Raw genomic sequence first — 25,640 nt, forward strand, 5'->3', positions numbered from 1 at the left:
TCTTAGTCTATACACATTGTCCTGTGTGGTGTTGATGATGTTTTCATTTAATGATTTACCTTGGAAGTCTTTCCATAAGAATAGCTAGATGATGATGATGATGATAATAACCTATTTTCTATAGGTCAAGCCCTAAAAGACTAACTCATTTTATATTGTTTAAACTTCTCAACAACTTTGTGAAGTATACTTTGTTATCAGTCCCCATTTTGGAGATGAAAAAAATTGAGGCAAAGAGAGAACAAGTAATTTGCCCAAGGCCACTCAGTGAGTAGACGGTAGAGCTGGTATCTGAGTCCCTGTGGCCTGACATCAGGGTACCACTTCAAATACCGCGAACACTCCGCAACCCTCCTCTATTAATGGCACGCACCATGTTCTTTTCACGGATGCACAGTGTTCCATTATACAGATGTACATCTGCCTTACCAATTCACTACTGATGCACAGGGAGCCTGGTTCCAATTTTTGGCTCTGACAAAAAAGCACCAGTTAACACTCTTAACCATTCACCTTTGCCTACATGCACAAGTATGACTTTAGAATAAATTCCTAGAAATAAAATTACTGAACCAAAATGTAAGTTTTTGATGAATAGCATGAATTTCTCCTTCAAAGAGTAATACCAATTTACATACTTATCAAGAGTAGGTATGTCAATACTTTTTAATTTTTATAACTACATGCATATGATATAAATCATGCTGTTAAAAAGTATGTGGCACAGGGAACTATATTCAATACCTTGTAATGGCCTATAATGAAAAAGAAAATGAAAAGGAATATATATATATATATATAAATGAATCACTATGCTGTACACCAGAAATTAACATAACATTGTAAATCAATTCTACTTCAATTAAAAAAAAGTATGTGGAACTTGGCAGTTCAAATTTTGTTTGACAACTGGTAATACATTTGAGTTATTCTTTTCCATATTATATCAAGAGACAAGGCAATCCTGTTGGGTAGAGAACAAAAGAGCAAAAAAAACCATCTTCCTAGTGATTAAGCATCAAAGTGACTGTATCCTAAGGGAGTCTGTGCAGGGAATGCAGTCAGGCCTAAATGTTTCCAAATGCAGCCATGAAACCATATATAGAGAAGGGAATTTAAACAACAATCTAGTCCAGTGTCCTCATTTGACAGTATGAGAAAACTAAGACACAGACATAGACCCAATTCAAACACTTGTGGGGCCCAGAGCAAGAGGACAAATGGAGGCCTACATACTAGATGCTGTATGTCTGCATATTTAGATGTTATGAATCAAACTAACAAACTGTTAAAGCAAATGTATTCTATCTTCCCATCCTGACAAATGTATCTTTTAGGTTCAAATATAGAATCCTTGGACTCCTTGGAGCAGTGGTTTTCAAACTTTAGCATTCATGAGACTTTAACCTGGAGGACCTGTTACAGTGAAGATTGTTGGCCCCATCCCCAGATTTCTGAATTTGGTAAGTCTGAGATAAGGCCCCCAAATTTGCCCATCTAACAAGATCCCAGGTGATGCAGATGCTATGGTCTGGGACCACACTTTGAAAACAGCGCTCTAGATCAGGCTCCAGGTGGGCATACCTCTTTGGTGGACAGACCCTTTGCCTCATGAGGTGAGATACAGCTGAGGAGGAAGACCAGAGTGGTCCTTCCAAGTCAGGGTTTCTCGCCCTTGATACTACTGACATTTTAAGCCAGATAATACTTTGCTGTGTGGGGCTGTCCTGTGCACTGTAGGGTGTCCAGCATCATCCCTGGATCCTACCCACAGGATACAACAATCACCACACCACTCCTGGACTGACAATTGAAAAGCTCTAAAGAAATTTCCAAATGGCTCCTCGGGGCAAAGCCACTACTGATTGAAAAACACTGCTCTGAGTCCTGAGGTCCAGGGCAAGGCCCCTCTGCTCTGGAGCTGAAGGCAGCACTACAGAAAAGCAAGAGGATTTCCCTCAAATTTGCTTCTTGAAATGAGTGGCCATAAAACACATTAAAAAAAAAATGTATACTCCCCCATACCCACAGAAGTGGGAAGACAGAACATATCTAGAATTCTGAAACATCCTGATATTCTGAAAGGAGTTATATAGTTCAAGGCTTAGGTGAACAATCAGATCTCTAGACAACTTGGCCTATTCTTGACTCACTCGCAGGTCACCTAGTGTTTAGGAATAAGGCATCTTATGTTTGTGTTATAATTATGTTGGGGATGTTTACCTTTTAAAGATCAGCACAAATCCCCCAAAGCCAAAGGCTTCTTTACCTTTGACAGCAAGTGAGTAGTGCAGGAATTACCTAGACACGCTACACATCTCAGTGAAACGATCAGGCCTGGTCTACGATAATCTATTCCTGAGGAAAATCATCTGAGATTTCAGCCTCAGTACTGATGGTTAGTCTTGAGATACAAATGCCTTGTGTAGTGGACAGGATACATTATTTGTCATTCTAAATATCCTCTTCAGGACTTGGAACATTTCTACTAAACATTTCATACCTGTTTTCAAAAATCTTGCCTTAAACACTGTCATATTATTATCTCCGTCTGGTTCCTGTAGACTGGACATGTTACTACTGTTAAAAGCTAGGTAAGTTATTTTGTCAAGTAGAAGGATGACCTAGATATATTGACAAAAAAGCATCACAGGTTTCAAACAAACATGAATGAACATGACTGGAGAATCACTTGTCTGGTTAGATAGCTCAGTTTACACTTTATATGGCAAAATTCCCATCAATAGAAATGTTTCAAGAAGAGCATACAGCCTGAGTTTATTTTTACAGTAAATTAAGTATTTAAAAATTATTTTATTGCCATCTTAACTGAAAATACATAATTTTATTCTTATGTCTACCTCAGAGGTAGAGTATAATAACTATATGAGGCAATGATTTATAGGTACAAGTGACAGAAACTATCTTAAAGAGAAGCAGCTATGGATTACAAAATGAATTATAATTTATACAAATTATAGTGTTCATATTTCACAAATTTTTAAAAATCAATGAAACTAAATAATCCATTTCTAATATAAAATTATAAAATTGTCACTATTAAACATTATCATCTTAGTGTAAATTAGAAAAAAAGAACAATAAAATAAAGCACTATTTAAAGTAAACATTTCATTAAAGGTAGAAAAAATAGTCAATCATAAAATTTAATATGTCATTTGATCATTTATAAAAGTTCAGTCTTATAAAACAAACTCAGTAAATAATGTCAGGTTATAAGAGTATTTTTGAGCAAAAGTATCTACCTCTTTCAGAATCCACAGCAGTCCAAGTATTCCCTTATGGCTACTTTATCTTCTAAAAATTCCCATTTCTCTTTTGATAACTTGGAGGAAAACTTTGGGGACAATTTTTTTTAAGAGACAGACACTCAAGACAGCAACTTAGTTTCTTGTTTGTCTTTACCTTCTTATAGATCATCAGTGTAAAATTAGAAATAACCAGTTTCAATTGCAATATGTCATTTTTCGAACTCCCAGTCTGTCCCTTCCCACTTTTTTATTCCACTAGTTTAGAAAGACTAGACTATTTTTCTAAAAGAAGCCTTGCTTTGTCAACCGCCCTATTCTTCCTTATTCTGAGATTACAGGCAAATAGAAAGTGCATCTTTACTCAATTCAAAATTTTAAGGCAGAATATGACTCTGGGTACATTACAAGATAAAGTAATTCAAACATCAGGATTTTAAAAATATCCAGTTAACAGTACTACAGTAAGAAAAAAAATTAGCATTTATTACCTAAAATCATGCCAGAATATCAGAATATCAAAAAGTGGAAATATAATCAACCAGTGTGGATGGTCTTCAGGATGACTGGTGCCTGGGAACCAAGTGCCTTCAGGACTTTCCATCTCTCATCTCCACTTCTTTCAGTGAGTAGGAGGGAGATGAAATGGGAGGGTGGTTTTATTGACTCCAGGTGACTTTCCCACAAGCCAGGAGACAGGCTGCCTGCAGCTATAAACTCAAATCCATTCATCTTTGTGACCAAAAAGGAAAGAAGTCTTCTTTCCCAGGTCCATTTAAAACAAATCTTACTGAATAACTTTAAGTTTCATAAGAACCAATCACTGTTGCCCAGCAGTGACATTCTTTGATTGGTCCAGCTTGGGTGAGGTACCTACCCCTCTACCAATCACTGAGGCCAAGAAAAGTGGGTCATGTACAAAGATGGCCAGCTCCCTCCTGGATCCTAAGGATAGAGTGGGAAATGAAGCAAGTCCCCAAAATGAAGGAATTCAGGTCCCAAAGGAAGAGAGAAATACAGAAAAGCAACACAATAAATGTCTGCTACCAATGACTTGACTCAAAATTTTTTAGTTCAGAAGATTATTATGCCTCAGGGTCAAGATATACATGTTTCTTTCTTAGCCTTTGGAAGATGGAGGAAGGGTAAAAGATTGGCTAGAATTTAGACTTGACCATGTTCATGAATGACACAATGTGTTATCATTGCAAAAGGGATATTGCCTGGCAGAATTTAAACAAATAATAGTCAGATGGACAAGGGTTATAACTGGTGATTAACAAGATTAATAAGCTGGAATGGAAATGAAGACAACACATTGATGTTAGATGGAGTCCCTCCCTCAAGAGAAACAAGTTGCAAACATGTGAAAAAATAATTTCTGATACTGATAAGTATGTTGAAGAAGACATAGTAAGCAAGTAGAGGGTCCCTCGTTAAGCGCAAAAGCTGCTCCAACTAGGGTCGTCAAGGAAGACCTCTGTAAGTAGCTGATACATAAGCTGAGACATGAATGCTGAGGTGGAGGTAATCTTGTTAAGGTCTAGAGATCAGCCTTCCAAACAAAAGGAACAGTGAAGCCAAAGCTCCCAAATGAGAATGAGCAGACAGCACTTGAACATCAGTAATCAGGTCAATGTGTAAAGTTTAATGGACAAGTTGAGAGTGCTGGGAGACTGGGTCAGAGAGGGAGGCAGGGGCCAGATTAGGACTTACAGGTCAGAGTAAGAAGTTGGATTTTGATTCCAAACTATAAAAATAAGAAGAAAAGACCAGTGGGTTTGGCATTTAGATAATATCATTACTGACTATCCATCTTATCTTGAAGGTAAAAAGCAAAACCAGATAGCAGTAGGTTTCAAAGACAACATGAAGAAGTTAAGTCATCACCAGGAGTCTCTGCTGCAGTTCAAAAAGGGGGATGCTGCCATATAAAGACTTAGAAATAACACAAGCCCTTTTAGGTCAATTCCTGATGGATCCTCCAGTTGTCCATCTTGTTCTTACCTACCCAGGATCCATTCATATTCATGTCCAATGGCAACGCATTATGACAACTAGAGAATCTGATGTCCCCAGAGACTTTACAGAGATTGAGTCTTCCCATTCCAGAATCTTTCTGCTCACAATTAGCCCTGAAGTTTCGGCGGAAACATGTGTTTTGACAGCACTTAGTTCTGAAGAACCCGTGGAAGCCATCTTTGATCTCGTAAACCCTGATGCAAATCTATTTTTTAATGTTCAATATTTTTACCACAAAAATGGAATGTAAGAGAGCAAAACCCAATCTGATTAATCCAGGGTTTCGCAAAGTTGTATTCCAGTTAATAAAGGTGAATTTTTCTACGCCACTGAGAAGTTTTCATTTAATCTTATAAATTATTCATTAACTCGACTGACACAGTTTGAGATTCAGTTTGCTAACACATATCCAAATTCTTGGCAGAGCTTGCTGCTTGTGATCATATGGAAATGCTCTTGGGACAACTGGTAGACTTATCTTGCTCTTGCTTATTAAAGCCTCATACCAAGTGGTTTCATGGAAGAACTTTTAAAATATTTCCCCTTCCTTTAGGCGGTAAGCACTCTTTCAGGAAAATTCTTCTTCCTCCTCACCCCGCAATGTTTCAGGAAACACTACAGTCACACATTGGACTTTATAATTCTCTTCTCACCCAGGCTGCCATTTAACCAGCAGCTTCCTGGGAATGTGATAAGAAGTTAATTTCCCATGCCCAATCTACTGTGCCTGCCAGAGAAGCTATGAAGCTGCTCTGTGAAAGAAAATAACATAAATTTACTTCATTTGACTTCTATTTAGAATACTCCAAGTAGTAAGTACTACTTACTACTATATGACTTTTCAAAAAAATGAAAAACACTGGAATTGTGGTCCTGCATGATGCAATTTCCATCACCACCACCTCCTCATTGCTATCCACTTAAAAATCCTACAAAATAAGATCAGAAGGTGGTATTAAGACTTGCCCTAAAACTCCCATGTAAAGCAATACTAAATGGGGTTGATGAATAACCTGGTTGGCCACACCAATCATGGCATGTTTACTGAATAACTGGGTGTCATATGGGATCTAATCCTGGTATCCGAGAGGTCTCTTGCTCTTGCTTGGATTTACATCCTAGTTCTGTATTTTTCTGTGACCTAGCAAAGTTCCTTGGCCTTCCTAAACCTCAGTTCCACCATACGTAAAGTAGAAAAAAACTACTTATCTTACAGGATTATAATGTGCATAAATTGTGACAATACGTATCAAGTACGTAGAACAGCCTGGCACATCACTAAGGTTAGCCATTACTATTTTGTGTACCCTAGTCTTTGAAACAAATGAAGAATCAAAAAAATATATACAAATGATATACAGCATTCTAGAATTAAAAAGGATAGTGTGTAGTGTTGATTTTTAAGTACCGCAGGAAATTCAGGCAAAAAAGATCAAGGAGATGAGAAAAGCTTCAGAAAAGCCATAAGGCTTGAGTGAGGTCCTGAGAATCTGGATAGAAAATGTAGAAAATGATGCATCTATAGACACAGAGGCAGAAGCAGGAAGGAATGTGCCTACAGAACACAGATAAAAGACCAGCCAGTCCGAAAAGAGAAGGAACATATAAAAGGATAGGAAGTTGAAGAAAGACACACTAGTTTATGGTGGGCCTACCAGCTGGGGAAAATAGTCCATACTTACTTGACTTGAAAACATTTATATGTGCAATGAACTTTGGACAGAAAATGATTTATTTCTGCCTCGTCCGTTCAGGCCTCTACAACATATTACCATAGACTGGGTCGCTTATCAACAACAGAGATTTATTTCCCATAGTTCCAGAGCCTGGGAGGTCCAGGTCCGATGAAGGTAGTGGCAGACTGGTGCCTGGTGAAGGCCCACGTCCTCGATCACAGGCAGCCATCTTGCTGTGCCAGCACTTGATGGAAGGGCGTCTAGGGAGTCTCTTTTATAGTCACTAATCCCACTCTTGGGGGCTCCACTCCTATGTCCTCATCACCTCTCAAAGTCCCCACCTCTTAATACCATCACATGGGGGGTTAGGATTTAGCATCTGAATTCAGGAGGCACATAAGCACTCAGTCTATAGCAGCTGAACATAATGTTTGTCCTATGGCAGGGAGGGCTCTGTTAGAAATTCAGTCATGGGACAGCGAGAGCTTTTAGGGAAATGGAAGCAGCAAAGGACTCCTAGCCCTGTTTCCCTCACCAGTCACTGCCTGTATTTCATTGCTTCTCTTTTCAGCTAAATTCCTCAAAAAAAAAAAAAGCTCTATACTTACTGTCTTTTGTTTCTTTCTTCCTATTATCTCTCAGGCTTTTGCCCCCTCACTCCACTGAATCTGCTCATGTCAATGACACATATTGCTGAAACCAACGGTCATTTTCAATCCTGATTTTACTACTTGACTTCTCAGCAGCATTTTCTATAACTGACATCACTTCTTCCTTGATATGCTTTCTTCACTTGGGTTCCAGGCTATCACAAACTCCTACCCCACTGCTTGTTCTTTTTCACCTCCTTTGCCTTGCTACTTCGCTTCCTCCATCTTCCTAATGTTAGGGTTCAGCCCTTGGTCTTCTTATCTTCTCTCTATATATTCACTCTCTTGGTCACCCAGATGAAAAAATGAGCAATATCATTGTTGAACACATTGAGTACACATAATCAAAAAAAAAAAAAAGGACAATAACAAAAATATGGGGAAATTGGAACTCTTACATATTGCTGGTGGAGTATAAAATGGTGCAGCCCTTTTGGAAAATAGATTGGTAGTTATTCAAAAAATTAAACATAGAGTTACCATTTGACCCAGTAAGTCTAGTCTTAAGTATATATCCAAAAGAAGTGAAAGAATATATATTCACACATAAAAACTTGCACATGAATGTTCATAGCAGCATTATTCATAATAGCCCAAAAGTGGAAACAACCCAAATGTCCATGAATTCATGAATGGTTAATCAAAATGTGGTTCTATCTACACAGCAGAATATTATTTAGCATAAACAGGAATGATGTACTGATACCTACTACAACACGGATGAACCTTAAAGACGCTGTGAAAGGAACCTTAAAAACTAAGTGGAAGAAGCCAAACCAAGAAAGCACATATTGCATGGGATTCTATTTATGTGAAATGTGCACAACAGACAAATACATAGAGACAGAAAGTAAATTAGTATTGTTTAGGAGTTAGGGGAAAGAAGAAATGGGGAGTGAGTGCTAAAGAGCATAGGGTTTCTTTTTCAAGTGATGAAAATGTTCTGGAATTAGACAGCGATGATGATTACAGCTTTGTGAACATACTAAAAACAACTGATTCGTACACTTTTCAACAGTGATTTTTATATGAATATATCTTAATTAAAAAAAAAAACTGCAAAGTTTTGAGCTTCCTTTCCATGGTTTACATGTACAGGACCAGAAACCTGGGCTAGATTTACTATTACAGAGGACTGAATCTGTCTTCGAACTGCATGGAAATCAATCAAATAGGAAACCATCCTGGATAAAGCAGTTCTTACATGACAAACAAAATCCGAAGTTAGAAACTCTGTCCTGGGAGTAGACTTTAGGAAAACATTACAATGTAAATCCTTATATCAGAGACTAGTAGGTAATATAATAGAGGCTGCCTGCGGCTTTGCCAAGACACAGAAACATTCTTTGGAAGGATGCTTCTTCTTCTAACCAACTCTAAAAGATCAGGGCATAAAACCAAATTGCAACTAACTTTATAAAGGAATTTCTGCCAAAATAGTACAGTCTATTTCCCGACGATCTAACTTTTATAGAGATAAGCTTATGAGGCCAAGAGACACAGAGAATCACGTCCCCTAGACCAACTTCCTCAAATACCAGATGTCTCAGGAGCATTTGGCAAGTATCAGAGGGTGGTCTAAGTTCTGATTCGTATTGTTGATTAAATAAATGTCCATATGTTTTTGATACTGGACACGTAGGTAGCAAAGTCAATATACCATCAGGAGAATTTAGGGGCTTGATTTATACCCTTGTCTAATCAAATAGTCATCATACTTCCAGCTGGGGTGAACTCTAGAGATACCTGCAGATGGGGGTAAAATGTTTTGCAGATTCGGAGAAGAGCTCTGAATCTTCTCATTAGGACAAGCACTTAGTCGAGAGCCTAGCATTTCTGCTGTTAGACATGGACAGCACAATTTGGGTCTGAAAAACTCTCAGTGCAGGTGTTTTTAATCAACTGCATCTATCATGAAAGCATCTCTGCAGAATCCTTGCAAAACATGTAATTTGGTGTCTATTTGCATTTTTAACAAACTAGCTTCAAAATACACCCCCTCAAGTGGATGAATAATCTATTTGGAGTTAAGGTATGTTCACTTTGGATACGACACCACAGTGTTTTTCTCTATGAACGTTTACTGAATGAGTGAATAATTTAATGAGTTTATATTATAGTATCAAGATAATATTAGAGTTGAATATTTTTCTTATATAATTTTAATAGGAATGCCATGTGCTCCACTATAAATGGACCCTTCTCAGATGACAAAAAATCGGGAAATTTTTTCTAACTTGATGTTCTTGATGGTTTATTCATATGTCTTCCCCACTTCATCATAAGCTCTTTGATGATGCTATTCACCTTTGCATCATCCACACAGTGCCTACCCCTGTACAAGGCCTATAAGCAGATGCTCAAAACACAATGGGAGGAAGATACTGAATAGAATTAGTTGGGGCTGTTTTTTAAACCTCAAGTTTCTGACGCCGAGTATGTGTGGAGGTATAAAGGCAGGCCGGTGTAGTGGACACGCCACTCCAGAAGCTACAGGAAGACAGCTCTTTCCTCTTCCTCCCCCTCTCACAGCTGGAGCTGGTCAATGACTAGCCGTGGCCAGACATGCCCTCCTATTAGGGACTTTGGATCTGGAGGAAATGGCTCAATGGTGCAGAGTTACCAGTGAATTAATTTGAGGCATCAGCAGGCAGAACTGGAAATCCGCAGCACAGCACTGGTCCCCAGGGACGGTGGTGACAGCAGCTTCCTAAGAGGCCCACTCCCACGGTAGGAATCTAACCCCATCTCACACATTCTTTTGGTGCCTGCCCCTCTCCAGAGGCCTGGCTCTCCAGACTTCCGTCAGTCCATGAGCCATCCGTGTAAACTGAAGGGTGAGCTTGAAGGCAACCCAAAAGCACGAAAACACTAAGACTGCCTTTCCTCCTCGTTTCCTTGGGAGACGAATCACTTCTCACCTATTAACTTGGTCACATAACGACTATGGTTCCACCCATGCTGCTCTCTCAGACTTTCCTAGCCCTCTTGTGAAATAAAGTTATCTTTAAAAAAATCTGAATGTCTGTCTAGATTTTTAAATATCTAAGATGCTGCACTGACATTTTCCCACTATGTTAAGGAAATGGAGCAATGGAGTAAAGAGTTTTCTTTTTTAAAAAATCCAACATGTATGCAATAGCCAAAGGTAGAAATTGCCAAGACAGGTGAATTCATCAATGGATGAATAGATTTAAAAATATGCTGTATCCATGCAATGGAATGTTATTCAGCTATAAACTGGAATAAAGTACTGATTTATAGATACATGAAAACATTAAGAGCAAAAAAGCCAGATACTGATGATGATAGCACAACACTATGAATATACTAAATGCCACTGGATTATACACTTTTAAATGGTTAAAGTGGTGACTTTTCTATTGTGTATCGTACTACAATAAAAAAAAGTTTAAATCCAATATCCAAAAAAATCTGAAGGAACATAAATTAGAATTTTTCAAAAGTGATCCTTTCTATTTGCAACAGAACAGGGTGTCTGGTCAAAAGAATTTGGTTATAAAATCTTTGTAGTTCTGACTCTTCCTCAGAACTCTCAATGGAGTTATCTATCACGTAATCAGGTTTTCATATTAAGAAATAACCTTGTGTCTTCATGAGAGGAAAATAAAGCTCACTCAAAAGGCTTTTAATTTATCTCTGATCACTGTCACACTCCCTTTCATTTGGACACAATAAGGATGTTGTGAAAACGAAATGTAATTTAATGGATCTTAGCAAATATAATTTTCCATTCTGGAAAATCCTGAAGTGCTTTTATTATATTACCAGTTACTCAATTTTCCAAAGATGTGGGACTTTACGTGGGAAAAATCATGGGCTGAAGATGCTGGTATTTACATAACTTTTTAAACTGGGATAACAAAAATGTGTTGCCAATTGCTATTCTGTAATTGGATGGCTCAACATTATAAAATTGTTTCAAGTTTACTCAGTAGAATCCTGGGAAATGACATTTACTCAATTTTTTTTGTGCTAGAATTTTATAACCCCTTGATCTTTTATGTCTATCATTTCTATGTTTCTCCCAAATCTCACACACATCATTGGTGAAAGAAAAATATATATACCTATGTGTGTACACACACACACACACACACTCTCACATATATACTCTAAGACCTTTCAGTTATTGCTTTCCAGCCCTGGAAAAGAAAACCCCACAAGTATCTACCTTTCAAAGTATTGATTTCAGTGTGTTCGTATCAAAGCGAGAGTGAGTGTCTTTTCATTCTATGAAGAAGCAAAATGGTGAACAATTTCCTCATTTACATTTCCTGCATTACATAGGATAAATTGAAAAACCAGCAACTTCAAGTTCTACTTCTCAACTTATTAAAAAATGTATGTTGCTTAAAAAGGAATTTTCAATAGCCTCCTGAGGGGAAATCACAAGATTTTTCCCATCCAGTTTCCTCAGAAGAAACCATCTTAATGCTTTTATAAATAAAAGCATTTCATTTCAGAAGTACTTAAAATACAATTACTTCATTTACTTTCAGAGGCTTTATCAAAGTAGGGTTTCAACCCACACTCTTCAGAGCAGGTGTCTGTAATTTAATACAGTCCTCTCACCTGATTCATTTCCCGTGCTTTGGAGGGCTCGATTTGAGAGCACTAACTCACTCTGCATTCATAAGGAAGATATTATTGCCAAGTTCTGTGAAGCCCTCTGAGAAATCCATCAGTGCTACAAACTACTGACCTTACCCTAAACCCATCTGCTTGCAGGCCAGCTGACTCAATGTCTCCTGCCAGCCATCTGCACACACGTGGTGTTCGACTGCAGATCTGTGAGCAGTCAGGAGTGAAGAGGAGTTCACGTTTGCAGAGAGGGTCACTGAGGGGGGAAAAAAAAAGGAAACCCTAATTTAAAACATTTCTTCTCATGAAACCAAATGACAACTTTACATGCCTTTGCTTTAATTGCAAGCATGCATTTTTATTTCTTTTAGCTAAGAACCATTTGGTGAATTCTCACCCTGTGCAAATCACTGATCTCCATGTGATGGGGGACTGAAAAATGAATCTGATGTGTTCTCTGCCCTACAAGAACCATAGGCTCCAGTGAAAGAGATAGGCAGTTCTTAACTTTATACGTTAGAAGACAGCCAGAGGTAGGTCCCATTCCCATGAGTTTACCCAATAATTTGCATACTTAGAAGGAGCTAGCTGTAACTTCATTCAAATCATTTCCTTTCAAGAAAGCCTATGAGAAGGCAAGTGTGTGAGTGATGTTAATTTAGGATTCATTTGGCATATATACTAATTTCTATTTTATAAAAGAGAATCCTCTGTGCTTCATCCACCACAGATTATTTGTGGAAACAATGCACAGTTAATGACAACACACACCGTAAGCAAGATTTGGCCAGATGATGCAAAGGACTGAAATGAGAGCCAGGTGAATGGCAGGAGTGATGAGGGTGGGACAACAGAATAAATCAAACTCAAGGTTATAAACTGCAACATTGGGATAAAGGTGGGAGATGCATTTAAGTCCTGTCCATGTAAGGGAGTAGACAGTCTCATCTGGATCTGGAGCAAGAATATAGGAAGGATGGAAGGGTCCCTTTAATATTCTGTTCCAGGAGGTGTCAGTGATCTAAGAAAGGCCGACTACTGATAATTGTTGAAGCTGGGGGATGACAGAGTTTTAAAAATTATATTCATATGAAAAGCTATTGTATGTGTATGTATGACTGAAACATTATGCTGTACACCAGAAACTGACACATCATAACTGACAATACTTCAATAAAAAATAAGTTAAAAAAATAAAGATATAATTCTGCTTAAAAAAATGTATATGGTCATAACAATTTGAACCCAAATATTTTTACATATAATATAAGCATTTCAAATAGAGAAGTAACTTGGGGGGAAGTGTTCTGTGAGTTGGAAATAACACGCATGAATCACCACTGTCGGCTTCTATAATAGTAAAGCAACATAGATGAACTTGGTTAGTAAGGTCCGTGAAGCCATTTAGGATTCACTCAGCTTAAATGGCTGACAGGCATTAGAGCAGAGAGCAGATGGCAGAAACAAGCTCACCACAGTCCCATTCGTCAGAACTGTCTACACAGTCGGCTTCACCATCACACCACCGGTCACGTGACACACACTCGTGGTTGGCACATTCCAGCTCATCGTCTTGGCAAAATGCTGGCAGGGGAACAAGAAGTGAGGGGACAGAAACATTTTAGCAATGAATGTGATTATCACTAACAGGCACATCATTGTTTGCCAGCAGGAGCATGGGAGGAAGAAAGGATGTGGTTATGAGGCCTCCAAACAGGTGGCAAGACAGACAGAAGACAGAATCAGTAAAACCTCATTTCAGAGATGTCAGTCCACACAAACAGCAAGAGTTTAAACAGACTACTATCTCCAAGGGACTAGGTTCTCTAGGTCTAACCTGTAGGATTGAGATGGTGGTACCCAGAACAGCAGAAATACCAGAGGTTAGAACACAAGGCTCAAATCTGAAGTGGTGTGAGCAGAGAACTGGGCATGAGCAGACTGAACTCACACCCTAGGGTGAAAACCAGCTCTGTCCACATTTATGGATAATTTTATTTCCTTAAATCTCTACTATGATATGACTCTCTGAGTCACTACACTAATTCTCGGGTTTTAAAAACTATAGTGAAACTCCTTGATTGCCTACGTAGCATCTCTTCTCTTTCTTCCTCCTTTTTCAAGGGAACCTGATTTTATTCAGGCTCCTACACCATCCCCTGCTCTGGGGGGAAGATCCTGGTTAGTTTAAGGTGAAGATGGCTTTTTTCTGACTACAATTTTTTTTTTTTCTGAGTACAATTATAAGTCCAGGAGAAAACAGGTGATCCAAGGTCAGGGTCTTGGTCTATGGCTTCGTGGGTTGTGCTTTACAAGACAGCTCCTGCCCAAACCCTGCTGGTCAGGCCACATGTCCTGGCCTGGGACAGGGGTGGCCTGGCTAAAACGCCATCTTTTTCTAATTGGTTCTCCCTAAGGGCACTTCTTTTCCCTATTCAGTTGTTTAGGTGGTGTCTTTCGGAATCCACACAAACACTGCTGACTACTAGCTGGTACCTGGCTCAAAGCTGGCCAGTCAGAGTGATGTTCCAGAGATGAGGGTAAGGCTCTGACTCCTTCCCAGTGGATATGATCAGGGAAGCATGGCATCTCAGGTGCTCTTGGCAGCCATCTTTGGACCTGGTGGGAGCCAGCCAGAGATCAAGCCAACTCAAAGAATCACAGAAGAGGTGCTGAACTCCAGCATCCACCTCAAGAATCCATCCACACTTGACTTTTTATATGATGATATAAGGCATATGTAATACATAGGATAATAAAAGATAAATTTCTTCACTGTTTAAGTCAGTTTGAGTTGAGTTATTACTAGTAGGCAATGTATCTTAGGATTTTTTTTTCCTGATTCTAAAACTACTGGCCATTCATTTAGAAAATGTGGAAAACATAGAAAAGCATAAAAGCTTAGTAATTCCACCAGCCAGGGCTTGTAATTGTAAACTTTTTATTATGCCCGTCTGATCTTTTTCTGTATGTGGGTACATGTACTTTCAAAACTCAGCACAATAGTACACATAAATTCTTCATATTTTGTTTTATTCATCTAATGATACATAATGAACCCAGAAGAAATTATTCTTCTGATTTGATTTTTAATGTTTGCGTTTTTTTCCACTTTATGGTTATATTTTTTTGTCCCTTATTTTTGGATATTTTGGGGGGGTTCTAATTTTGTCCCTGTTATAAATAATGCTGGAATAATATCATTACGCATATATTTTACACATTTGTCTTCTTGGTTTATATTTTTACAAGTGGCGTTTCCATCAAAAGATCTGAACATACACAAAGATTTGATACATAGTTCCAAATTTCAGGCTTATATTCAAAATGAGAGGTAATTCATGTTTAAAATAAAATGTCATGTTGACAGTTTCACCTAGGCACTTACAGCAGTTTTTTTCATCCATGTGATCAGGGCAGTCTGGGAACCCATCACAGATGACTGTGTGCTTCAAACATTGTTTATTGGATGGACATTCCCAAAGATCTCTCTCTTTACATCCTGGAGATAGAAGGAAAGGTTATTTGCAATAGATGTGAAGGTGAAAATGACAGTGGCTTTGATCAAGCAACATAAAAAAAAAAAAAAAAAAACAATAAAAAGGAATGCTTTCTTTTTTCTTAATGAGTTTTGATTCCCGTACACCATGGAAAATGTAATTTTGAAAGTAGAAATGCTCAGTAATCTCCATTCTGCATTATAAATAGTACAGCTCTCCTAGGAGAAGATCAAAAGTGACATATGGGAAACAGGAAAAAAATGAAAAAGCGACCATACATTAACGTTCATCTTTAGCTGTTCCTTTTGCTTTCTGAGCCAATTTGCCAACACATAAGACTCATCTATAAAATGATGAGCTATGCTTTTAAGCAAATATGCCAAAACCTAGTGATCTAAATGCATATTATCTTAAAATGTAATTTCAATCAACAAATGGCGAGGCCATCTGTGTATTTAGCAAAAGAGGCTCCTCCTGTGCCAAATATCTACAAAACTAGTTGAAGAGGAAGGTAGAAAAGCCATTACTTTAGTGATGTAGTCATAGATCTAGGGTTAGAAACTTTATCAATTAATATGAAAAATGAACATCATTTGCACAAGATCGAGACAACCCACTTGAACTGTAATTTGCCTATGAAAGAGCAAGCACTTGCAAGGAACTTAATAAATGTAATTTGAGTCACATGCAGCACATTTATACGCTCACTAAAACATGCCAAGGGTCTGATGTGTTCTTGTCACTCTCACTGGATCCATGACCCTCACAAGGCTGTGAGGGGCGTGAAGAGACCACAACCTTCATCTTTGAGCATCCCTGCTCTCCCCACCCCTCCTGGCCCATCCCCACTCCAGAACAGCAGCGAGCCCTCAGCACAAGTGAACTTTAAATGGAGCTTCATTTCATATAAGAAACAAAAACTCTCTCAGTCCCAGGAAAAGGTAATTTCATTTAAGGCAAATGAAATGCCAAGCAGTGATCGAATAAGAAGGTTCTTTAAAGATGCTGTTTCTCATCTGACCTAGTACAAATAGCTCAGAGACATGTCATAGATGATTAACTCAAATTTCTTGGAGTCCCTTATAAGAAAAAAATCTGCTTAAAAAAAATTCTCATTGAAAAGTTATCAAAATAAGTCACCCAAAGAGAAATTTTTACAATGAGCTAAAATTAAAATATTTCATCACTCAGAAATGTAGGACAGTGGTAGAGGATCTGACTGCAGAACTATAGGAAATAAACTGTGAGTGCCCTTCACTAGCTGTCCGTCTGGAGTGGTCTTAGGCCCAGGGACATCTATGCTGGGAACTCATGGGGATTATTATTTGGAGTTTTCAGCTAACAGAGGGTACAGACATCATCTGGAATGTTCTGACAACGAAAATCTCATCACAAGCCATACCACTTGCTAGTAGACGATGAGAGAAAACAGCATGAGTCTTTGTGCCTATTCTCAAAGCACCATTCCTAGGAGTGTGGAGGAGAACTTGGACATATGGAATGAGCTGATAAAAGACCATAAAAGTCAGCCTCCTGGGACATAAGGCCTGCATCCCCATGGATGGTAATAAGAAGAGATAACATTTATTATCCACTATAAATCCACATTCTAGATACTAGTTTAAATTCTTACAATAACACTACAATGTCAGAATTACAATCACCATTTTATAAGTGAAGAAACTGAGATTTAGAGAAAGTAAATAAATTGCTCTAAATCCAGCCTTTTAGAGAGAGATCCAGTTGGGAGTTGGAAGCCAGGTGCAAGTCTTTGGTTGCAATCCTCTGTAAAATGAGAATACACAGTATGCACAAGGGGTGAGAGTGGGGGAAACACAGCTTTTGAGTCAGACATCTGGATTTGAACCCTAGCACCAATCTCATTGGCTGTGTGACCTTGGATAAGTTACTTAATTTCGCTGAACCTCAGTTTCCACATCTCTAAAATAGTAAAAATGATGCCTGCTACCAAGGGTTGCTACAAAGATTAAATGTGTACTCTCTAGGTGGTAATTTCCCTTCTATATCTTTTCTTTTCTAATAAGTTTCTGTGGCCTATTGCCTTCTTTGTGGAGCTATGATGGGCATAAACGAAGCATGACAAGGTCAGTGTTAGTCACATGGGAGTATTACGATTTTGTGAAGCAATCACTCTCTCTTTAAAGTGACACTGTTGGTGTAATTACGCTTTAAATGTATGCTTTACAAGGGAAAGCATAGAATACTATTAAAAATTAAAACAGGTTTGGAGAGGATGAGATATTTAATGCAGTTGTAGGTTCTGAAACCAAATAACTATTGATGTCAGAATAACAGCCACAGAGAAAATGGCCATGCCTACTCCTGGAGGCCACGGTGTGGGGACAAAGTGACCACCTTGTCCCTGGTTTGCTCAGAACTTTGCAGATTTGAGCACTAAACATCCTTCCTTTCAAGAAAGCCCCCTCAGTACCAGGCAAACTGGAACGGTTCATCACCCCAAGGGCACTAAGCATTCTGCTGGGGTCTTCACTTCCTCTGTCTCTTGTTTTCACAAACACCCCGTGAAGCAGGCTTCCCTGCCAGAGGCAGATCTCACCTGAACCAGGGCACCTTTTCTCTCTATCCAAAAAGTTGTCATTATAGGTGAAGACAGCAAAACACCTTGAAGCAGATGCTTCTTGGAGTGTAAGAAGCTCTCAGTTATGCCAGTCTAGGGTAAGTAGGCTTGCTCATTAGGGCTGCAAATTTGAGCTACATAAAATTAAAAATATTATCAGGGAAGGGCTGGTCCCCAGAGGAAGGGAGCAAGACAAATCTGAGTCCTGGAGCCGGCAGAGGCTGCAACAGTCTGGATCGAGCCATCTCTGGCCAGCACCTGCCCCGGTGGCCGTGAATGTGACCTTAGAGTGGAACACAGGAGCTGTAGCAGGTAGGTTCAGGCCTGGCAGGTGTGAAGTCCCCTCCAGAGCTTGTGACCCTGGGCCGTGGAGCCCAAATCTCAAAGAACAGCCACAGTGCCTGCGGCAGCAGCCCTAACAAAAGACCTGCCTCCGCACCTGACTCTGGGCCCACCTGCCAGGAGCAGCAACACCAGCACAAGTCATGGAGCTCCCATCTTAGACCAGAAAGCCTCAGTGGACACCCCCCCACACAATTCCTGAGTCACCATCCCCTTTTAGGGGTGCCTCCCTCACATCATTCTCTTTAACCTGTGCTGGCCCTGTACTCTGTGGAGAGGCAGAATGAAGACATGGAGAAGGCTTTAAATCGCAGGGTGGGGCCACCCTCAGGGACTCTTGTCTTGAACATGACACCAAAACCAGCGCTGCCTCTGGGACAAGGCGCCTCCCTGCTGCCCGTGTGGCTGTGTGGATCGCGGACTTCGCCCAGCCTGTGCTGGGGATATGACATGCCAGCCCGCTCTCCACTGCCATAAATAAGACCTTGGTCTGTCAGAGACAATCCCAAGTTAGACAGGACTCCTTCCCTCAAGGGAAGTCCCTGGGGTGACCTTGGAGGGGGCTTGCTCCCTGGATTTCCTAGTACTATGGCTGGAGGGCTTTTGGTTATTGCCTTCCGAGGACTGAAGAAGGCATGTTATAAGCATTCCAAGATGTGGGGGATGAAGTAGGTTTCTCTCAGTTTTACATGGGAGAAAACTGAGGCCCAGAGAAGTTAAGTGGCCAAAAGTCACACAGCCTCTAAGCGCTGAGTCGGGATATGAATCCAAGCCTAGGTTTGGCAGAGCACACTCTGCCATTCCAGGCTGCCTGCCCAAGACGCCAAGTGAGAGAGCAAAGAGCTAACCAAGTGGCAAAATATTTAAAGGGCAGGGTTTCTCTGAACAAGGAAGAATTAAATATGATCAGAGATCAATCCTAAGATTCATCCCAAAAGCACACGTGTGGGTTTGTGACACAATGACCCTCTTCCAGTCACAGAGCAGGAAGTCAATCTCTTCCACAAGCAAAGAGACAAAGAGACATAAAGGCATGGAGACTGGCTATCTGGAGTGTTCAAAAGTTCCAACTACATCCTTTGTGCACAAATACTATTAAGGAATCCAAACAGATAGAAAAAAGTCTTTTGGAATGCTTTTCAAGTGTTCCAAATCAAGCTGTAAAACCCACAGATAGGAGAGCCAGAGGTTTTAAACACATCCTAAAGGGGCTTTGACTCCAAGAAAAGGTTCAAGTTATAATTAAAGATTTTATTACATTTGCACCCAAGAGGAGATCAAAGATGGAGGATGAAAGGGTTTGGGATCATTTGAAGATAAACAGAAAGGCCCTTTATGACACTCAGGCATTTGTACTGTGTCAGTCTTTCTCTGGATGCTGTATGCCCTTTTCTACAGGCTGGTGATCGACTGGTACTGGTGATGCTGTAATTATGCAGTGAGGGATTTTATTCCTACAGGAGACACAAAGAAACTGTTTGAGTTATATTCTCATGTAACCACCCCACTGAGAGGACTTGCTGCTCACATCCCAGCCCAGGAATCATCCGGCTCCTGCTGGTCACTCACCCACTGGTGGACACAGATCTAGCCAAAGCTCACCTCAGCCTCCCAAACTCAAATCTACAGCATGAAGGCAAAGTTCAGAAATACAATCCCTCCGGTATTTTCTTTAGCTTTCATTTCTTTAAGTCCTTCTTGTTCATTTCTCTGTCCAGATCTTCACCTTTTTCTCCACTGCTTAGATATTAATGCTTGGAAAACGTTAGATTGAAAATAAACTCCTTTCATCAAGTTGCTGGATTTACAGCCAGCTCCAAGTATATAGCATATATTCAATTAATGACAAACTATCCACTTTCGAGACAAGGAAGTGCTTCTGTACTGAAACCGTGCTGACTCTGCAAGTCACTCCCACCGTTTCGTTTTCTCTCCATGAAGCAACTCTGGAATGATGTGTTCACATTCACATAATTCTTCCAAACGTGATGTGTTCACATTCACATAATTCTTCCAAACACTTGCTGAAAATGTTTCTAATAATGACAATATTTTCAACTGTTGTTTACATTAACAATTACACAGTCAATGCAACTTCAGCAACAAAAATACACCCCAAGAGCAGGAGACACTTCAGAACAACGTTACTCACTGCTAAATGATTAATGCACAGATTTAAAACGTGTATTTATAAATGGTGTGCTTTGACTACCATGTTTTCCTGCTGCAGAAGTGTGAAAGAAACACAGAGCAAATTTCCAACACATCAATTATTCTATTATTCTAACTAAATTAGTCTAACTAATTATTCTAACAAAATTAAAGAAGTACTATTTTAAGGGTAACACTCAATAATGTTGTAAAAATATTCTGGAGAAGCTGCAGATGAGTGAAAGTGAATAGTTAATTATCTCATTTTTCAGTAAAGTCCAAGCATTTAAGTGCCTTCCACTCCACAATGGACAAAACAAATCAGGAAAACATGAAGCTTGGACTGAAGGCCAGCTTTGCAGGAGCTGGTGTCTGCATTACCGGACAGCATGCCTACACATGCCCAGGGAAACTGAGATACACACTAAGCAAGTAGGGGAAATGGGAATTGGGTCATTTCCCAATAGCCCTCCGTCAGGCCTTCCACGACATGACTTCCTTATTTGATTTCAAGTGTCCTGTTCTGCCAGAGCCTGGGACACGCCCATTTGAAACTGTGCACATGCCCCAAAGGTGATTATACACAAAATGTCTATTATCAGTCACTTTGGAAAAGTTAATGAGAGTTTTCTCATAAATTAATACTGTTGGGGCAATTAATGCTTCAGATTTATTACTGACTTTTAACCTTCCTTAACCAGAGCTCTCAATGGCGTCATCCATATTCTGAGTGTTTGATGAATATTAGACCATTTATTCTATTGGTCTGCTGTGCCTTTAATTGTGATAGTCGAGTCCCAACAGAAACTCATTACTTAATTAGAAACCTGACATTTTCGGATCATTTGTACCCTACAGTGCTTTAAATTTCTTTTTTGCAAAATTAGAACTCAGACCATTTAATCTTCATATAGCTCTTTTTGAAACTAAGTTTTCACATTGCTCAAATAGGTCTAGCCACCTCAACAGAGTAACATGTAACCCCTCTGAACAATCTAAGATAATTTTAAGTTGCATCTCAGAATACCAAAGCTATGATTTAGTGAAGAAATCCAATAGATTCTCAATAAATCACCCGTATAAGGGATATTCAATGAGTTTTGATTTGTTTCTTTATGTGAAAACCACAAACAAGCAAACAGTGATAGCTTCTCAAAACACTGCATATTCCTCCCTAATGAAATTACCCCGGTCAGTGCACCATCATTCTGACGGCTCTAATTTTCCAGAAGATACACTTGTCTGTATTTATAGTCACTGATAGGATTTCAGCTGATTGCTTGTGACATTCTGTCTAGACCAGAAGGGCAATGGCTACTGTAGAAAATTTCATTTTGGGGAGCCAGGCAATACTTCATACCTCAAAGGCCAAAAGAATAAAATGATTTCAAAAGATGCATTGCCTTATGTGCTTTCAGTGGCAAAAAAAAATGTCCTTTTTTTTTAAGCAGAACACGCTAAATAATTGTAACCAAACTATTTTTTGGCTTGCTCTTCAGTCACTTTGCTTCACTCCAAAACATCGTGCAGTAAAGAGCACTGTCTGTTTTCTATTCCCTGACACACTTTGAAGTTAGAAGTACAAAGGCTTGTAGGGAAATAAGATGGGAATTAGCTCCACTGAAATCACCACTTCTTGCCTTCCCACTGGTGATCTTGAAGCTCAAAGGCAGAAACGTCAGGGAGAGTTTTATCCTTTTCTGACAGAGACAAGATCAGAGAGGACGTGAAAATAAATCTCAATTGAATTTGAACTTTGGCACCTGAACTCTGTCTTTGTGTATCCATATGCCTATTTAATAACAAGGGAATTATACGCAAAGACATTATTATACTGACCTTCAAACAGATGACAACTGCTTTATAATCTCCTAGTGAAAATAACCCCTTAGACTTGTGAAGAGCTTCTTTTACTAAGGGTTTGCCTATATGTCATCAAGGTTATAAACAGAAGATAATTTAGGGAAAAGCAATAGAATTAACAGGAAGAACACTTTTAAATGCATGCCTTGCCATTTGATAATTTAAGAAGTAAATGCCTTAGCATTCAATCCTACTCACTACTTACAACTATCAGGGAATATCTGATATATTTTATCACAGCCCTTTGTCCTAAAACCAGTTATTATTGTACGTTCCAGAAAAGTGCCATCTCACATACATACCACAGTTTTCTTCATCACTGTCATCATCACAGTCAGCCTGGCCATCACATCTTCTGGAAGCCAGCACACACCGTCCTGAGCCACACTTAAAGTGACTAGGTGAGCATTCTGTTATAAACAGTGGGCCATATTACTGTCAACAGACAAAAACCCCAGACCAGCTAATTTATCCATTTGCAAGTGGGATGATATGGAGACATTATCACTGAAGACAAGGACGGTCCTCGCAAAACTGAAACAGCCAAAGTGAACTTGACTTTCTTCTGTCTGCTTAACAGCTTCTTTGCCCTTCATCCTTGGAATCATCTCTCCAGATCAGCTGTTTTGTGTCTTTATGCTTGCCAGCAATTAACTCTTTTTCTGAATGGACAACCTAACAATTGTTGGAGCCTGAAATGGCCCATAAAGTCAGTGCTTCTAACTACTCAGCTGCCTTTCCTTCAATGTGTCAAATTGCTTCCTTTCCTAATCTTTCTACCTGGTGGGCAGGTCCTTGATTCCATTTCTCCACCTGATCATCCTACATTGCCAAAGTCACTGAATGCTTTGCACTTGAAGGAATCAAGGCTTGATCTTCACCATTACCTTCAGAACCCTTAATGTAACAGCAGCATCCATAGCTAATGGGCCCTGGGAGTTAACTGTGTTTAAAATAAATACCTGGAATAGTAAAGTCATCTCTACAGTTTACTTTTTACTTATTTATTTTTTTGGTAACAGCTTTATTTCCCTGAAGGGGTGCACCATTCCTGCGAGTGCTGTACTACCAGGTCGCTGCATGGAGTGGACGGGGCAAGCTCCTATTCCAACTCCCTGCTCCAGAAATCCATGTAACATGTTGTCCTCGGATAGAGACATATCAGATATGAAACTGTAAGAGCAGATACTACACATGATCTTAGCCAAAAGGCCGAGAAGTGACTGCAATTTACTTTCAAAATGAAGGCAATGTCTAACAGATCTAACATCAGCTTCTTCAATGTAATGAAGTTTATAGATTCACCACCTAGGTAGCCTTTCTATTGGTAACTAAATAAAAACAACAACAGAGAAACTTCTAAAGGCAGCCGATATATTCATCCATGTTAGATATCCTAGATATCCGCCCCCCCCCCCCGCAATTAACTTAAAAAATTAACCTTCCACATCTTCGTCAGGCATGAGGCAGGTTTGATTGTCTGAATTTTCCTCTGGAAATTGATTGCAATCTGTGTCTTCCGGCCACTGGAGGCCCACGATCCCAAGAACAGACTCACAGCGTTCTTTGGAATGCTCACACAGAGTTCTAAAAGAGCAAGAAAGACAAAACATTACAAGTAGAAATAGCTACACCTGAGACATATGTTAGGCATCCATGTAGGGTTGTAATTCTGTGTGGGTCGGTGTGTATATGTGATGTGTGTATGCTGGGTGTGTGTACCAATATGTACATGGATGCATATGTACATCATAGACACTTAGGAAACCAAAATGAGTTACATCACTACAAAGGGGATACATCCCAGAAACATCCTTCCTCCAACAGAGGCTCCATTACAGAAACGGAAATAGAGCTGCTCCCAGGACACAGGTTCCCCCCTCCAGTTTACCTTTCTTGTTTTCTTTTCTGTCCTTCAGGCAGACACATTCTCCAGTGTTTTTATTTCAATCACTTTGGACAGTCTGCCGACAAGAGTTGCGAATTCTACACAACACCCTCAACCTCAGCTTCCTCGGGCCCCATCATATGAGCCATTGCATGTGCCAACCTGGCTTAACTAAGACATTACTTCAGCTTACAACCAGCATTGTTGAAAAACTTGGTACTTCTTTCAAACCCATCCATGTTGAGCTCAAGTTGGTAAAAATAGAGCCTGTGGGGTTTTGTTAAAGAAAAAATACGCTAAGCATTGTATCAGGTGCTTTCAGGTGTGTTATCTCGTTGGTACCCAGAATATTTTAAAATTGAGGGTATTAGCATGTCTCAAAGAAGATGCCTTTACTTCCTATGGGGGAAAAAACCCCATAATTTGACCTCAATAGTTAACCAAGAAAGTAGTTAAAAATTTTAAGTAGATGCAATCAAAGTAAGTTTCTAGTTAAATTTCTTATTTCCTTTTAAATACATTCTCATTTCTTCAAAGTCCCAAACTTTAAACTATTAAGTTAATTTTAACAAGGTAAGGAATGGTTATCAATTGAATGGAGATGTTTCAGAGAAAGCCCCATCTAGATTTAAGTCTGTCTAGAGTTAAGTTAAGACAGAGCATAACTTGACACTGGTTTAGCCTAGGAATTTGGGGCAAAGACGAAGCCATGGTGTTCCCCTATTAGGTTTGCAAAAATAGGAAGTTTGATAGTGTTCAATAATTCTGTTGGACTGAATCGTTTTGTTGCAGATTTATTTTTTAAATATATATAACTCAATTGCTGATATTTTAAATTAATCAAAAGATACCTAATTTAAATGGAAGACCATATAGTGCTGACTCTACCACTTTTTTTTTTCCTTATAAGATGGAAATACAATATGCAGCATTACAATGCCATGGGACTTATTCTTATCATAACCTGTGTGGTGCTCAGCCACAGGGACCACAGTCCAAACGGCAGGGGCCTCTCTCCAAAGGTTATTTTGAGGATGAGAACCACCCTGAAGTATTTCGCACGTTGTAAGGGCTC

The 25,640-nt window shown here is 39.3% G+C and overlaps 1 protein-coding gene and 1 non-coding gene across 9 annotated transcripts in view; both read right to left on the reverse strand.

The window, feature by feature from the left end:
• CORIN (corin, serine peptidase) overlaps window positions 1-25,640 on the reverse strand; it is a 222,881-nt gene that overhangs the window by 34,163 nt on the left and 163,078 nt on the right. For 7 of the 8 annotated variants that reach the window (XM_006185960.3, XM_032496984.1, XM_032496963.1 and 4 more), the window contains 5 exons: window positions 24,119-24,264; window positions 22,980-23,087; window positions 15,611-15,724; window positions 13,696-13,806; window positions 12,349-12,478 (listed from right to left, as the gene is read on the reverse strand). In XM_006185960.3, the coding sequence (XP_006186022.3) occupies window positions 12,349-12,478; window positions 13,696-13,806; window positions 15,611-15,724; window positions 22,980-23,087; window positions 24,119-24,264 (609 nt within the window). The remainder of the gene's footprint in view (window positions 1-12,348; window positions 12,479-13,695; window positions 13,807-15,610; window positions 15,725-22,979; window positions 23,088-24,118; window positions 24,265-25,640) is intronic. The other variant, XM_032496969.1, reaches the window with a different exon arrangement.
• LOC116659396 lies at window positions 23,713-23,901 on the reverse strand. Its single transcript, XR_004314770.1, has one exon. It is a non-coding gene; the product is annotated as a U2 spliceosomal RNA (small nuclear RNA).

The sequence above is a fragment of the Camelus ferus genome, chromosome 2 (assembly GCF_009834535.1).
Source record: "Camelus ferus isolate YT-003-E chromosome 2, BCGSAC_Cfer_1.0, whole genome shotgun sequence".
NCBI classification, from domain to species: domain Eukaryota; kingdom Metazoa; phylum Chordata; class Mammalia; order Artiodactyla; family Camelidae; genus Camelus; species Camelus ferus.